Source organism: Bos indicus x Bos taurus, chromosome 1, assembly GCF_003369695.1.
Source record: "Bos indicus x Bos taurus breed Angus x Brahman F1 hybrid chromosome 1, Bos_hybrid_MaternalHap_v2.0, whole genome shotgun sequence".
Lineage (NCBI taxonomy): Eukaryota > Metazoa > Chordata > Mammalia > Artiodactyla > Bovidae > Bos > Bos indicus x Bos taurus.
The window spans coordinates 743,874-760,756 of NC_040076.1; the positions used below are offsets into that span (position 1 = coordinate 743,874).

The 16,883-nt window shown below is 45.6% G+C and overlaps 1 protein-coding gene and 1 long non-coding RNA gene across 4 annotated transcripts in view; one reads left to right on the plus strand and one right to left on the minus strand.

Annotated features, from left to right (window-relative positions):
- Positions 1-16,883, plus strand: part of RCAN1 (regulator of calcineurin 1) — a 120,153-nt gene that overhangs the window by 98,491 nt on the left and 4,779 nt on the right. For 2 of the 3 annotated variants that reach the window (XM_027538390.1, XM_027539741.1), the window contains exons 2-3: positions 13,813-13,986; positions 16,547-16,706. In XM_027538390.1, coding sequence (XP_027394191.1) covers positions 13,813-13,986; positions 16,547-16,706 — 334 coding nt within the window. Of the gene's footprint in view, positions 1-10,301; positions 10,629-13,812; positions 13,987-16,546; positions 16,707-16,883 lie in introns of those variants that run through there. The other variant, XM_027538922.1, reaches the window with a different exon arrangement.
- On the minus strand, positions 852-1,947 carry LOC113892618. The gene is made up of 2 exons (XR_003511137.1): positions 1,706-1,947; positions 852-1,353 (listed from the first exon to the last, which is right to left on the minus strand). It is a non-coding gene; the product is annotated as an uncharacterized LOC113892618 (long non-coding RNA).

The window sequence follows — 16,883 nt, forward strand, 5'->3', positions numbered from 1 at the left end:
TTTAAAACACTGTCTTCTCAAAAGGATCTTTTGAAACGTATCTTTAAAAGCCTCACCCTGAGAATACCCGGATCTCAAGCTACCTCTAGATCATCTTTCTAACTCGTGTTGCCGAATATCGGTGGTAACCAAAACCTTCCGTCTCCATTCATCTATAAACCAGTTCTGCAGAAATCCATCAGTGCTGATTCTCAGCTGTGCCATGCACCTCCCTGGTATGTCCCAATCCTGTCTTCCCTAACAATTGCTAAAGAAACCAACTGTGGTTTGTAAACGTTTGCGCGGAATCTAGGTCATCTCCATACTAGCATCCCCACCATTCACTTGCATAAGAGTATAATTTCAGGAGTGAAGAGAACATACTGCAAATGCCCAGGGAGTCACGCCTAGAAATGCGATATGTGTCAGTAAAAAATAAAGAATTGCTGTATAAGGAGGAAGGGACGTGTTCTCACTGTGTATTATTTGGAGTAATTATTTGACATAGAACATTTTGAGCCTGGGGATGTGGACGGGTAAGCTGCTTTGTGTGTCCCTACCTCTCAGTGTCTGGCTCAAAGCAGGTGACTAATCTATTTTGATGACTTACTAAATTAAGCCAGAAGCCAAAAACTCATGCCTCTGGGGTCTGGAGCATGGAGCCGTTGGTATTTGAAGAGCAGGGGCTTTGCCACGGGTTCGGCCATTGCTGCATGAGTGTCTGGGCTCTGAATTGCCACATCTTCCTTTTTTTAAAAACAAAAATGTTGTTTTTTATTTTTTTAATACCAAAAACATTTTGTGTTGAGTATAGCCAATTGACAATGTTGTAATCGTTTCAGGTGAACAGTGAAGGGAATCAGACATACATATACATGTATCCATCTTTCTTTTTTTTTAATCCCCCCCCAAAAAAGAAATTATATATCTCTGTGAAAACTCCCAATTTTTTAATATTGGCAACTAATAGTTTTATTTTGGGGAAGGGCACTGCCAGTTCACAACCAGCAAACTAACCTGAAGGAGAAAAAGCAGCTCTTTTCAGATGCTCTGGTGTAAGGGGTGTGCACATTTCAAGTCACTTGACATAAACACCCCAGCCTTCCTAATGAACAAGGTTGGCATGACTGTCCTTGTTTTTTCATGGTGACTGGCAATAACCAAGATGCGATGTCTTGTTTGTCCTGTGTTTATTGTTGTGAAGTCTGTTTCGAATCATTGTGATACCCACACGGAGGTGACAGGATAGACTTCCACAGGCGACTTATCGTCAGATTTTAAAATAATCCTCGATGATGAAAATTCGAAGTGTGAAAAGACAGCATGCTCTGTGGTCTCCTGGGTAACTTCCCAACAAAGTCGTGGAAATGGGGCCTGTGGGTGGTAATGGAAAGAGTAGATAAGAACACATAATGCTTTTCTCTTCTCCCTCACTTGGCAAAACATGATTTCTGAGCTGAGATCCTGAGATTTAAAACCAGGTGCGGATACAAGTTCTGCGAAGCCAAGTTATTGAAAACTGAGTTTTGTCTCTGTTGTTAAAGATTGACAGATTTCGGTCTGACCTCATTCCTTCCCCCTTAGTCTCTCTTGACCTTTGATTCAGCCAGTCAATCACCCAGTACTGATGGGGTGTCTGTGGGCCCGCAGACCTGTGCCAGGTACCCTGGGAGAACTTACCAGAACCAGAACAGGATCCGGGCCGGCCTTGAGGCAGCGTACTTACCAGCCAGAGTTTGAGCTGTGTCAGTTCTTCCAAGATGAGTGTGGAACATAGAATGAGACAAACAAGGCTTTTCCACCAGCATTCACACGACAGCGTCAAACTCATCATTTGAATGTAAAGGGATTTACTGGGTGGGAATGAAGTAGTCTAAGGTTGTAAAAGCCATTTGGAGCTGGAATGGAAAAAAAAAAAAAAAACCAGGTCCTGGGGACTGAAGAAGGCTTCCCGGGTGGCTCAGTGGTAAAGAATCCACCAGCAAATGCAGGAGATGCAAGTTTGATCCCTGGGTCAGGGAGATCCATCCCCTGGAGGAGGAAATAGCAACCCACTCCAGTATTCTTGCTGGGAAAACCCCTGGACAGAGGAGCCTGGCAGTCTGCATTCCAAGGGGTCACAAAAGAGTCGGACACAACTCAGCGACTGAGCACACACGCATGGTGACTGATGGACACAAGAGCAGCCTGTCGCCAGCCCACCCCTGCACAACTGTTCTGTCCAGGTTTCTGTCACCACGGGGTTGTGCCCTGGCTTGAGAACAGCCTCAAAGCAAAAGTGAAAATCAATCATTAAAGCAAGGTGTGTCTGGAAAGGAACAGACTAAAGAGAGCAAATAAGGAATGATTAAGTTAGTGTGGCTTGGGCCCCAGTCATCTCCAAATAAACGCTACCTCCCTTAATCCAAGTCATCAAGTGTAGTTTAGATTTGCCTATGGCTATTTCTCCATCTCAAGAATTGCAAACAGTAAGTTTCCAAGAAATAACAGAGGGGTGGTTAATCTTCACGTCTTAATGCTAAGGAAAGATTGAGGTCATAAGGGAAAAAGTTAATGGGATTTCAAGTGCACATGGAATTTAACAAGCAAAATGAAATCTGGGATGAACTGTGACCTGTCTTTTAAGGTATAGGTTTGAACATGCTTCTCTCTACTTTTCCCCATCGGTTATTTTATTTTACTTTATGTCTTTCCTTTCTTTCTTTTTTTGGGGAAGGGGTGACTGCATGCTTTTCTTTATTTCCACATAAACTTTAACAGAGCATGATTGCTGTTTGGCTAAAACACACCTCTAGCATTTTCACCACTGCAGCCATCACTTTTGGCTAAAAAGAATAAGAAGTTCTATGACATCCCAGAAATACAATTTATTTGTACACTATCTTATACTAATCTATGAAGAGCATCAAATGATATTTCAGGCTTTTCGAGTTTTTTCCCAAAGTATCAAAAATGACCAAAGCTGAAATTTAGTTTTAACACATTACTGACTGGGGGATTTTGGCAGAAACTAACACCTGTGGTGTGAACGCATCTCCAGTCAATAATGTGTTATTGTTTCTTCGTGTTGTCGTACAGATTCAGAAGATTAATGGTTATGAAACATGAAGATGATTTTCATTAAAGAGGGTTTTCTTGGCCCAGATTTAGAATTCATAGGTGTCATCCTCTGCAGAGGGAGGCGAGCACACCCTCTGGTCTAAGGGTTTCTGTCTGTGTGTGTGTGTGTCCTCGGTTACTCAGTCATGTCCGACTCTGTGTGACCCCATGGACTGTAGCCCTCAGGGCTCCTCTGTCCATGGGATTTCCCCAGCAAGACCACTGGAGCGGGGTGCCATTTCCTTCTCCAGGGGATCTTCCTGACTCAAGGATCAAACCCATGTTCCCATGTCTCCCGCATTGCAGGCTGATTCTTTACCCAGTGAGCCATAGAGTAAGTTCTCTTGCCTAAGGGGTTCTGGTTAGAGCCTTCCAAGTCCATCACAAAAACGGCTATCAGTATCAGCTCTGTCTTACATTTCCTTTCTCGCAAAGGCCCCTCGCTGTGGCCAAGCAGATCTTACCAGTCACAAAGCAATTCCATGAGCAATAAATTTCTGAGCCGCATCTGGCTCCTCCCCCCTCCCCTACCCATCCCCCCCATTACCCCTCAGAGATAACAAAAATGGAAAGAAGAGAAGTTTTTGTTCTCTTTTTCACATGTGATCATCACAAAAAAAGCAGGTTGGGACTTTAACCACACTACGTGGAGACAATAGGTCTCCAAACATTTTTGATCATGAACCTTGTAGATAAAAGATTTTTTTTTTGATAAAAATTTTTGAGTGCAACTGCCAGTAAAAGCATTTAATTTGTAAATTCTAGACAAATTCTACTCTACACTGTATACCTTAACAAAACACACCCTAAAAACTGACATTTTAAAAAAGACAAGTGAACATCTATTAAATTGTTCACTTTCCACCCAAATGCCAAAGGTTGGTGAGACCCTGTCTGTAGACCCCTAAGGAGAGTCACATGCCTCTGGGAGTGTCTATGCAGGGGCCTCAGTCTAGAGCTGGTGGTGAGCTGGTGGTGCAGCCCCTAGCCCAGACACCCAGGAGCCACTAAGCTGCAAGGAGGGAGGAAGAGCACCCCAGAATGTGAGCGACACCCACTGAGCAAATGTGTGCCTTTACCACCTCCTGCAGTGAAAAGGAATGGCATGGTCTTTGTTTAAACCAAAGACACGGGACACCCTCCAGTTAGGAACACAGATGGCTGTGGCTTTTTGATGGCTGGTGGATGCTTGTGTCAGATGGACCATCCCTGGTGAAGTCTTGTAGGGCTGCCAGGTAAGAATATAACTAGGGTATCAGGCTGACTGCATGGGGTGCCTGTTGTGGGGCAGGGGCATCACCAGGATTAAAGGTGGGAGAGAACATGAGCCCTGGAGGGGCACCTCCTAGAGAAGGGGTGTTCAATGATGGGCTTTGAAGGATAAATAGGAATTGGTAGGCAGAGAAGAGACGAGGGGGGAGCTCACTGAGGGACCCGAGGAAAGCAGGCAAAGCTGAGGGCTGCCTAGAGGAGTCATGAGCTCCGCAATCAGAGAAGGCCTCATGCCTTAGGGGCAACTTTGCCCCCCAGCCTACATTTTCTGAACCCAGACACTGGAGTGGTTTTGTGGCATGGAAGTCCCTTCATGCCTCTCCTCTGCTCAAATCCTTCTGATATCACCATGCAAGCCAGAGACCTTCCAGTGGCTAAATTCTCACGTGGCCTCACTCCCAACCACTTTGTCCACATTCCTCCTCTGTGGCCCACCCTGAGGCTCCTGCTGGGTCTGGAATGTGTCAGGGGACTTTGTGCCTTCTGTTCCCTCAGCCTGGAATACTGCTCCAAGCATTCCACCACTTCACTCCACTACTTCCTTTAAGTCTTGGTGTACCCACCTGCCATCTTCTCAGGAATGCCTTTCCTGGGGAGTCTGTCTGTTTTCTCTTTCTTCCTTCCTTCCTTCCTTCCTTCCATCCTCCCCACTTCTTTCACACTCCTCACTTTCTTTCTCCCTTTCTCAACTTTAATTATTCCTCTTACCACTATCAAAACACACTATGTATTTTACCCCTTTATCTCATTTCTTTCTCTTTTTTTTCATCTAGAATATAAGCTTCATGAGGGGAGAGAGTTTTGTCTGTCTTCACCTTTGAACCCCCAGTACCTGGAACTGTGCTTGGATAAAATATTGGTAGATGGAACAGATGAATACCAAGCGAAAATCTTACCTTTAACCTACAGAACAACAGGAAGTCACTGAAATCTCTATAGTCTTAGTAGGAGAGGAATGTGAACAAGCTCAGCTTCGGGAAGTTTTTTGTTGTGGGAATTACACACTATCTGGGAGTAGTAAGAAATTGGCCACAGCGAGGCCAGTTAGAAAGCTACCGAGGTTGAGGAGGGCTGCCTGAAGCGGGGTGCAGGAGGGCCAAATTGGGGCAGGGGGTGGTCCAGAAAACCTAGAGAAATCTCCCCTGGCCAGCAGGGCACCTAGGAGAGGAAGCCATGCAAGATGCCAGAGACTTAGAGAACGTAGATGGGGAAATACCAAGGGGCAAGGCTGCAGTGCAGGAGTGGTTCCATGGAACAAGCAGGGACTCCGCTGTCACAGGATCAGGGCGAGTCCTGACTCTCCCCAGCACGGTGAGCCCCTCTGAACCTCAGGATCATTATGGATGAGACAGGAGCTAGAAGCTCAACACATCAACCACTGATAGTGTTTTGGGCACTGTCCTGGGCTCTCTGCCTATGTCACACGGTTCAGTCTTCACAGCCACTTGGAGTTTGACATGAACCTGGTTGACAAGGTGAGCACAAGAACGTCCCTTCGGTGAATAACACCTCTTAGACTGGGGAGTGATTAAGATGAGTCAGCGGCCGCTGTGCTTGTCTTTTGCCCAATAACTTAAGTTGGGGGAACCATGCTTCACATCATAGTCAGAAGGACTGTGAATATTAAACAACAGTGAACTAGTCCATTATCTCAGAAGCTGAAGGCGCCACTAAAATGTGAGTTTCCTTGCCATTCAAGATATACACTCTGATATCTTTGATCTCAGTTGGGTGTGTCATTTTCCCTCCCAGGAGATCTTTGGCAAATGTCTTCATCCTCTGCTCTGCTCTGCTTTGTGAAACACAGTCAGGACTCAGTTTCTCTCTCTGGTCATCCCGTGGAAGGCTTCACAGGTGGTACATTCTTGGCGTGGTTGTGAACCCCTTGGGGTGTGTAACAGGTGTGATGAGGTCATTTTCACTCGGCTTTAGGCGTGCTGTAATGGGAATGATGAATTTCAACATAAACCTCATTTTTTTCCTCGCTGAAAATAGAAACTTCTTAATGAAAATATGTTCTGACTGCTTGGAGCCAGAAATGCAGGTTGAAGAGCTTCATTTCAAATTTTGAACGGTATGAATGGAAGAAATGCAAACCATCTAAAGCGTTCAGTAGACAAAAGCATTTCATTGTGCTTCTCTAACTTCTGGTTGCAGTTTTACTATTTTAAGTGCAATTTTTAGCATGCTTTTCGAGAGTTTTAATGAGACATTTCAGTGGGCACTGTTTACTTCAAATCACTTACATCCAACTTGAAAACAAGAATTAAGAAGGTAGTTGAGTTTCCAACCACAAGAAATATACAAATACCATGTGTATTAGTCATTCATGTCCAATGCTTTGCAACCCCATGGACTGTAGCCTCTGTCCATGGAATTGTCCAGGCAAGAATAATGGAGTCGGTTGCCATTCCCTTCTCCAGGGGATCTTCCCAACCCAAGGATCAAACCCAGGTCTCCTGTGTTGCAGGCAGATTCTTTATTATCTGAACCAACAGGGAGCTCATACAAATATCATAGGACATTTAGAAATGCAAGTTTGTGTGTAACAGACATACAGTCCAAGATGGGCATTCCTAACAAGAACTTTCAGGTGAGCAAATGAAGTGCCAGCTGGGGCTTCAGAACAGCACGAGGGTACATGCTCTGTACCTCTCATACCATGGGGCACTTCTGCTACTGGACTCTAGGTGGCTTCTCTCCTGGGTCAGGGCTCAGGGACACTTTGTGACCCCGTGATTTTTGCCAGCATCCAGTCTAGCCTTCCTACAGTCAGTGCCACTTTGAGCCCCTTTCCCTGATCTAGGAATGGAAGCACTCAAGTTCCCTAAATATGATTCAGATGGAAGTGAAAGTGTTGGTCGTTCAGTCATGCATGTCCAACTCTTTGCGACCTCATGGACTATATGCAGCCTGCCAGGCTCCTCTGTCCATGGAATTCTCCAGGCAAGAATCCTGGAGTGGGTCGTCATTCCTTTCTCCAGGGGATCTTCCCCACCCAGGGATCAAACCTGGGTCTCCTGCATTGCAGGCAGATTCTTTCTTTACTGTCTGAAATTCAGATGGAGCTCACTATCAATTCAAAGGCAGGTACAGAATGGCATGTGTTAAGAGGCTTTAGGGACGGCCTAATGATAAATCTATCACTTAGCACTGATTTCTTTGAGCAAAGACAGTTACCATCTTCAAATACCTCACGAGAACTTTTTTTTTCCATCCATATAATGAAACCATGGACTTCCCCCACTCCCCACCCCCATAGCTCAGAGGGTAAGGAATTTTTCCCTGCAATGCAGGAGACACTGGAGATGTGGGTTCAATCCCAGGGTGGGGAAGATCCCTTGGAGGAGGGCATGGCCACCCACTCCAGTATTCTTGCCTGAAAAATCCCATTGACAAAGGAGCCTGGCGGGGCTACAATTCAAAAGGCTGCAAAGGGTCAGACACCCCTGAGCACGCATGCCGTGAAACCACAGTTATAAATTTGAGTGAGTTCAGTGCTGTTGTCTCAGATGAACAGAAACGTTCCAGGTTTGCCCACACAATTGAGCTGGAGCTTCATGTCATGACTTTTAATAGGACGGGGAGGCGAGTGAGAAGGAGATGGAGAAATGAACCTCTTCTTTCTCCTCTGATCCCCCTGTAGCTCTTGTTCACCGAGGCAGACTCCAGGAGAGAGAGGAGAGGAAGGACAGGCGCACTGGGAGAGTAGAGTGCACCTGTGTCTTCTACCTCCTTGTCCCTTTTCCCCGTTGCCTCCCTCCACCAACGCCTCCCATACCCACGCTGCCACCAAAGCCTTCATGTGCCCCCAGGCCCCCCTGCGGCCTCTGCGCTGAAAATGCAGCCAGTCCAAGTGCACGGCCCCTGGAACCAAGCGCCACCCAACGTGGCCCTGTCCTCTTGGTGTTTGATGCATCCCATAAAGAACCTGCCTGCTAATGCAGGAGACACAGGAGACACAGATTTGATCCCTGGGTTAGGAAGATCCCCTGGAGGAAGAGATGGCAACCCACTCCAGTATTCTTGCCTGGAAAATCCCATGGACAGAGAAGCCTGGTGGGCTATAGTCCATGGGGTGGCAAAGAGTTGGACACAACTGAGCAGACACACACACACACACACACACACACACAATTTTACAGCATTCAAAACATTTCTAGATCTTTTGCATTTAAATCTCCTGGGTTGGGAGTTACAGGTAATTTGGCAAAGCAAACACCATAACTGGTCTCTTACATAACCCTACAACTGGCAGCAGGGAACCACGCATGGAGATTAAGCAACCCTCACTCATCCAGGAAGACTTTGCGTTTCCTTTTATGGAGGAATAAATACTCAGCTTGCTCTTTCCTGTTGCATATATTCTTTTCATTATTGGCTGACTTTAATGAATCTTTGAAGTTAATTTTTACATGTGAACAACAGGATTCCACTTAACTTTTGGAAGCTTAAGAGGTGTCCACGTGTGCCTCTAGACTAGAGAATGTTTTTCATAAATAACGTGACTGCGTTTAGGTGATAATGAAATTGGAGAGAGTGGGAAGAACCTAGCACTCAGACCGCCATAGGGACCTAAACTGACAAAGTACTTGGAGTTCAAAGAGTTGCAGCATTTTAATGGGAGTAAGGGCTTCCCTGGTGGCTCAGCGGTAAAGAATTGGCCTGTCAATGTAGGAGACTCGGGTTTGGTCCCTGGGTCAGGAAGATTCCCCTGGAGAAACAACTGGCACCCCACTCCAGTATTCTTCCCTGGGAAATCCCATGGACAGAAGAGCCTGGTGGGCTACAGTTCATGAGGTTGCAAAGAGTTGGACACAACTTAGTGAGTAAACAACAATAACATTTAAGAGAGACAAGCAACAAGGACCTGTTGTATAGCACAGCGAACTATAGTCAATATCCTGTAATAACTGATATGAGAAAAGAACCTGAAGAGGAATAGATACACATACACGTATAACTGAGTCACTTTGCTATACACCCGAAACTTACACAACAGTGTAAACCAACTGTACTTCAATTAAAAAAATAATAGTAAAATGAAAACTTGGGGGAAGTTGCAGCCTTTTCAAAAAACTGGTACCCTGCTATTCCAGTGTGCTTCTAGACCAGACCTCTTACCTGCAAAAAGGCCAACTGAACTAGCTTTTCAATTGTGCTATCCATTCTTTCTATTTCTTCATCCTTTCCTATTTAAAACAAAACCAAAAACAGCCTCTGAGTCTCCAAGCAGACAGCCTCTTAATGTTTTCTTTCTCAGCTTCAGAGGTTCAGATTACTCTAAAATGTTTTCGTATCTTTTTTCCGAATTCAGTAGGCGTTAGGAAATGATCAAAGAGCTACCTATTCCTAGTTGTCCAATTACAAAGTTTTCCAACGAAAATCCTAGGACCGCTTCCCACATTCTCACTATGAAATACTAGTGAGAATTAGGACATTGATCCAATAAAGTTTCATCAGAAAAAAAAAGGGGGGGTGGGGACGGGGCACATTTCGTAACGAATTCTACTTTTTTTCTTAAAAAAACAGAGGTCATTGACCAAGACAGATTTCCAAATGTTTTCTCTAATATCCCAGTATATGAAACTTTGATTTAAGTGTTCAGGAAATTACAGGGATCAAACCATTCCCCAAGACTTCGGTTTCCAGGTTTCTCCAAGCCTTGAAAGTTCCCTGCAGGCTAATTACTATTTACTGCTGTACCCCTTCCTGCTTCTGTCTGTAACATTTTCCATCCTAAGAAGGGTCGTCCCATTCAGCGGCGGAGCCTGGTGACTGAGTGGCTGAATGGAATTACTACCAGTGGAAACTATGCTGCAAGAGGGAGAGATAAAACAGCTGCAAAGCAAACCTCGGCCGTTTTTTCCATCCTCCCCAAGCGAAGTTAATTAGCATAGGGAAAATGACTAAGGTGTTGACGTCACCTCTTTCCAGTAGAAACTTACACTCTGTCCCTGTCCGCCTGCAAGTCAAGCAGGGCTTGACTCAGGAATTTGGTGTCCAAACAGGATGCCCTGGAAGCAGTGCTTTTTTTTACCCCGGGGTTGGGGCAGGGGCGGGGGGAGCCAGACCTCATTGCTTTATAAGCGCCAGCTCGAGAAAGAACCTGACAGCTTCTGGTAAAGGAACTCCATCCACTTGGGGCTCGACTGCGGGAGTCGCTGTAGCTCTCACTGTAAGAAAGCAAGATGCACTTTAGAAATTTTAACTACAGTTTTAGCTCCCTGATTGCCTGTGTGGCAAACAGTGAGATCTTCAGCGAAAGTGAAACCAGGGTAAGGCTTCTGATATAATGTAATTTTTTTTTTTTAGAGAGAGTTTTCAAAGCATGATGTTATTTGGTACTATTAGCTGAGATAGTTGGTGGGGATGTGTGGTTCTCTGCGGGTTTGGGGGGTTTTTGAAATGCATCCAGAATGCTTTGAGCCTTCAGAATCAAAAGGTATTGCCTGAGGAATTACCTCTGAAAGAATTTTTTAAAGCTCAGTATTTAAAAATGTCTCTGTCTCTTGGCCAATTAGTAAGGCAGGGTTCAGCATGGTGTTTGTTTGTTTGTTTCATTCTGTGTAGATTGTAAGTAAACTTTTGGAGGGAGGACTTTTCTTACAGTGCACAGAATGTTTCACTTTGACATCTCGAGTTCAGGATACTTTGATTGTATCTTAGGAAATCACTATTGTAGAGATATTTGAATGTTTGAAGTAATTATAAGGGCCTATCTTCAACTTTGTAGGTTTTTCCAGGTGGAGAAAATGCACCCATAGCAAATAATAAATAGATAGATAAGTTAAATATCCTACCTCCTGGAAAGCAGCTGTCATCAATGGTTATTAATATAACTAGTGATTTTAACTACCATGCTTTACTTCTTCATTTGATTAAAATGCCAAGATTTCCATCAGTAGCTATGAAGCTATCTAACTGATCTCTAAAACAAGACTGTATATGAATGAATTCTGTGTGTTCTCTTTAGGGGGCAGTGATCATGTTATATTCTTATGCCTAAAGCTATACTGAGTCTTGGGAAGTTTTCTTTCTTTCTTTTTTTTAAATCAAATTTAACTCCCTAATCATGTAGTCTGCTTACAAGCCAGAATCGTAGTTTTTTAACTAGATATTAGAGAATAGTCTATGTGTACGTGGGTGCTTGTTAAGTTGCTTCAGTCTTGTCCAACTCTTTGCAACCTTATGGACTGTATGTAGCCTGCCAGGCTCCTCTGTCCATGGGATTCTCCAGGCAACAATACTGGAGTGGGTTGCCATGCCCTCCTCCAGGGGAACTTCCCGACCCAGGGATCAAACCAACGTCTCTTAAGTCTCCTGCATTGGCAGATGGGTTCTTTATCACTAGCACACCTGGGAAGCCCAATCTATGTGTAAACGTTCTACAAAATCTATGTATTTAATATTAGCCTTATGTGAGTAAAATCACTTTTTACTCATTTCAGTAGAGATGCCATCCAACAACTGGAATAACAAATAAGATTATTTTATAAAAGAACGGTAGGAGAGCAATACGAAATTAACAAGGTAGTGTGGGTTCTCTTGCACTCTGGTCCTCAGCCCTGACTTGCCGTCTAAAAATATCCATCAAAGTCATATCTCTTAAGTTATGAATCATAACTCGAAACAGTTGGTCACAATGCCTACGGATGAGGTCGTGTGAAATTCCAAATCCGCGCAGACACCCTCACGCCCCGGACTTACCCGTGCTCCGCAGAGGGGCAGAGACCAACCAAGTCACTGCGCGGCCAGATAAACTCGAAGCTGGACCATCTGCTGCGCATTCGCTGTCCTTCTGTTTCTCTGCGACACCTCTCGTGGGAAAGTCACAGGCTTTTACATCAACTAAAGAAAAGCCAAGGAACTGGAAGAGAGAAACTCTGTGAGCTCTTCCCACTCACCTGGTAGAGATGCCAGCCAGGAGGGAAGGCAGGCCCTGACCAACCATGCATCCATCCGGAGGACCATCCCCTCCTCCACTCCCTAGCACCAAAAAGTCTCAGGGACGTTCTCCTCTTCTGCTGGAATCCTCTCTCCACTTTGCAGAAACAGCATGCTCTCTATAGATTTCCAGGGTCCTTCCAGGCCTCCTCATCTCACCAGTCACCTGGGTAGAGGACACGCTGTCTGCCCCAGCCCCGCTCTCAGCCAACCCCATCGGCCTCTCACCATCCCCAGAGTTTAGTCTGCAAAAAAGATTCAGAAATCTGGTAACTGACAGCTCCTGCACAATCTTCCTACAAATTTCAAGACTGTCCATCAACACCTTCCCCTCTGGTTGGAAAAGATGGCAGTGGTCTCCCAGTTCCCCAAAACCACACCCCATTCAGGACCCAACCCTGTGGTGGTGGTGGTGGGGGTTGCTTCTGCAGAACTTTTCCCAGGATCTGATGAAACATTGTCCTGAATCTAGGCTTTTAATCATTGAACTCAGGCATTTCAGTTCTAAGATCTCATGCTGCTTCACAATGTTCACTAGTTCTTAAACACTCGAGCTAAATGCATACGTGTATTAAAGCCAGTGTATAGAAACAGGTTCTTTGACAGTACATTCATTTTTAAAAACCAGTATTATTTTAGAGAGTTAAAAAATGACAGACTGAGAAAATACCACTGGGAATTTTTTTTTTTAACTGCTTCCTTTATGGTAAGAAATGCAAGGCCTTTTTATACAGAGTGAAGTAAGTCAGAAAGAGAAAGACAAATATCATATATTAACGCATATGTATAAAATCTAGAAAAATAGTACTGACGATCCGATTTGCAGGGCAGTAAAGGAGACACAGACATAAAGAACAGACTTGTGGACATAGTGGGGGAAGAAGAGGATGTGATGATTTGAGGGAACAGCATTGAAACCTATACATTACCATATGTAAACTAGATAGCCAGTGGGAGGTTGATGTAAGGCACAGGGAGCCCACAGTCAGTGCTCTGTGACAACCTAGAGGGGTGGGATGGGGAGGAAGGTGGGAGGAGCTTCAAGAAGGAAGGAACATATTTACGGCCAATTCATATTGATGTATGGCAAAAAACATCGCATATTGTTAAGTAATTATCCTCTAATTTAAAAAAAAAAAAAAAAACATAAAAAAAGGCAAACAACCATAGGTAAAATGTACCTTTACCACCCATAGGGCAGAAAAAAAAATAAGAAATGCAAGCCTTTTAAAATTAACTTTATTGTTTCCCAATTCAATTAAAAAATTTTTTTTTTCAAACTAGCTCCAGTGTTTGAAAGCCCTAAGTAATATTTGATGGACAGGGCATTGTCCTAAGTGGAGTGGTGGGACTGAAGTTCGCTGGATTGGGGAGGATCATGGAACAATAAGATCTGAAGTTGGAAGTTCTTGAAACAATGAATGATTCAGTTTCTCCATAAGAATAGTAATGAAGCCATCCAGTCAAAGGTCATGTGCAGGTAGATTCCAATTCCTTTCATTTTTTATTTTTCAGGCCAAATTTGAATCCCTCTTTAGGACTTATGACAAAGATATCACCTTTCAGTATTTTAAAAGCTTCAAACGGGTCAGAATAAACTTCAGCAACCCCTTATCTGCAGCAGATGCCAGACTCCAGCTACATAAGACTGAATTTCTTGGAAAGGAAATGAAATTATATTTTGCTCAGGTGAGTGGATTTCACTGATACCCACACTTCCCCCTTCTCCCTCTCACCCTTAAAGTGAAAGAAAGTGAAGTCGCTCAGTTGTGTCTGACTCTTTGCAACCCCGTGGACTTTAGCCTACCAGGTTCCTCCATCCATGGGATTTTCCAGGGAAGAATACTGGAGTTGGTTGCCATTTCCTTCTCCAGAAGATCTTCCTGACCCAGGGATCAAACCCAAGTCTCCCGCATTGCAGGCAGACGCTTTACCATCTGAGCCACCAGCTTTCCCATAAAACAGAGTATATATCCATTGTTGTTGTTACCGTCACTAAGTTGTGTCCGACTCTTTTGTGACCCCATGGACTGTAGCCCACCAGGCTCCTCTGTCCATGGGATTTCCCAGGCAAGAATCCTGGAGTGGGTTGCCATTTCTTTGTCCAGAGAATCTTCCCGGCCCAGGGATCGAACTTGGGTGTGCTGCATCGTGGGTGGATTCTTTACCACTGAGCCACCAGGGAGGTTCCTAGACACCCATTACCTATATGTTGATTGAGAATGCCAAGAAATCGTCTTCAGAGGGGCAAAATTCATACTATAAATGTATCACATCCCCAATTTTGAGATAGCGGGGTATAGTTGATCCCTGACCTCATAGATGACCTTCTTGAGTTGAGTGATGATGGGAAAAAGAGTCTTTTCCTGACTCTGGAAGGTAGAGGACCACAGGGTGGTAGACGTGACTTTGCTAGAACCCCAGACTAGAGAGGTTCTGGCTTTATGCAGGTTCTGAGCAGGACTCAGTAGCCCACTTACTTCTGGAGAGCCTGTATCTGCAAACCCGCCCTGCACATCAACATGGGGGCTGCCAGGTCCAGTCTGAAACAGGGGAAAGAAATGGGTTCATTAGGCAGGTAGCAAAATGGTAAGAAATCCTTTTAGGAAGAAATCCTTCTGGTAAGCGGGGGTCTGCGTGCCAGGGCAGTCCCAGGTGGGGTGGGGGGCTCCAGGGCAGGTTTGCTTTTCCTCCTGCCCATCACCTCCTTCCTGCCCCCTCCCCTCCTTGATGGTAGACCACCCATCTTCCAGGCAGCTCATAAATTTCCACTTGACGATGTTATAGACGTCTTAACAGCTTGGCAAGAGGGCAAAAGCCCTTCAGCTCCTGCTCCCTGGTGAAAGAGACCCCCTTGGGGGCCCTGAGTTCTCGGGGCAGACCGTGTAGAGGGGCTTCCGGACCCTGCGGGGAAGGCGAACTTGCCAGCCCTGCCTGGGTAAATTGGAGCCGGATGCCCTGCCCCCTGGTGGATCCAAGCCTTAGACCTCGGATCCTTGGGAACAAATGCCCTTCTGCATTTGGTACCATTCCATATAAGTGATTGCTTAGACCCTCCCACGACCTTTTCTGGTTTATTAAAGATATGTTCATTGTGAAATTTTTAGGCGGGGGGTGGAGGAGGGGCGGGATACTAAAGAACAAAGAAAATACAAAGTGGCCAGATTTGAATGTAAGATGACTCGAACAGCCCTCCATTCACTGGCATAACTTTTAAGCCCCCAGAACCAGGATCTTGGTTATTGTCCCTTATCATTATTTTTTTTCTTAAAATATGTATCCTGGAAGCTGGGCTTCCCAGGTGGTGCTAGTGGTAAAGAAACTGCCTACCAATGCAGGAGACAGAAGAGATATGATTTGATCCCTGGGTTGGGAAGATTCCCCGGGAGGTGGACATGGCAACCCACTCCAGTATTCTTGCCTGGAGAATCCCCATGGACCCAGGAGTCAGGCTGGCTATAGTCCATGGGGTGGCAAAGAGTCATACACGACTGATGCACCTTAGCAGGCATGCACACATCCTAGAAGGTGCATTTATTTTTTCCTTCCTCCCTTTTGGCATCTGATTCAGAGCCCCAAAGGGGGAGGGAAGCCTGAGAGCATGGCAAGACCCCATCCCTGCTTTGTCCTCCTGAAAACTGATGTTGGTCCTGGAGGTGTTGCTTAGCCTTTGGAGCGTCTGTGATATGATGTAATGCCTCCGTAACACGAGGAGCTGCAGGCAATTGGTTCTGAGATCCCTTCTGACCTCGGCCACAGCACTTTATTTTTTTCCATCTGTACTAAAATTACCTGTATATATTTTCTATCAGTCTCAGTTCAGTTCAGTCACTCAGTTGTGTGTCCAGCTCTTTGCAACCCCATGGACTGAAGCACGCCCGGCCTCCCTGTCCATCACCCACTCCCAGAGTTTACTCAAACTCATGTCCATTGAGTCGGTGATGCCATCCAACCATCTCATCTGTCGTTCTCTTCTCCCGCCTTCAGTCTTTCCCAGCATCAGGGTCTTTTCCCGTAAGTCCAGGTCAAGCATCCTTCCTCATGCCAGGAGGGCGCTCTACTCACGTTTGCACGGTGATCTAAGTTCCCTCTCTCCGCCGCTTGTGAGCCGTTTGGTGGTTCACCCCGGACTGAGCCTGTGGACGCGGTTGCGTCCCTGAGCGCTGTCTTCCGCAGGCGGTCGTGAGGTGCCCTCACGCTGCCTCAGTCCTTCCCCCTTCGAGAAACATCTCCTCCCTCTCTCTTCCAGACTTTACACATAGGCAGCTCGCACCTGGCCCCTCCGAATCCAGACAAACAGTTCCTCATCTCTCCTCCCGCCTCGCCGCCGGTCGGCTGGAAACAAGTGGAAGACGCTACTCCCGTCATAAACTATGACCTTTTATACGCTATCTCCAAGCTAGGGCCAGGTAAGCCGTGCCCTCGGGTAAGGACTGGGGGTGGGGGGAGGTGAGGACACATGCAGAGGTTTGCCCAGGGCGTCCATCAGAGCACCCCTCTCACCCCGTCACCAGATGGATGCCAGCGCGTGCTGTGAATTGTCTCTGTTTGGCTTTCTGCCTCTGCATCAGGGTCACCCATTGCCG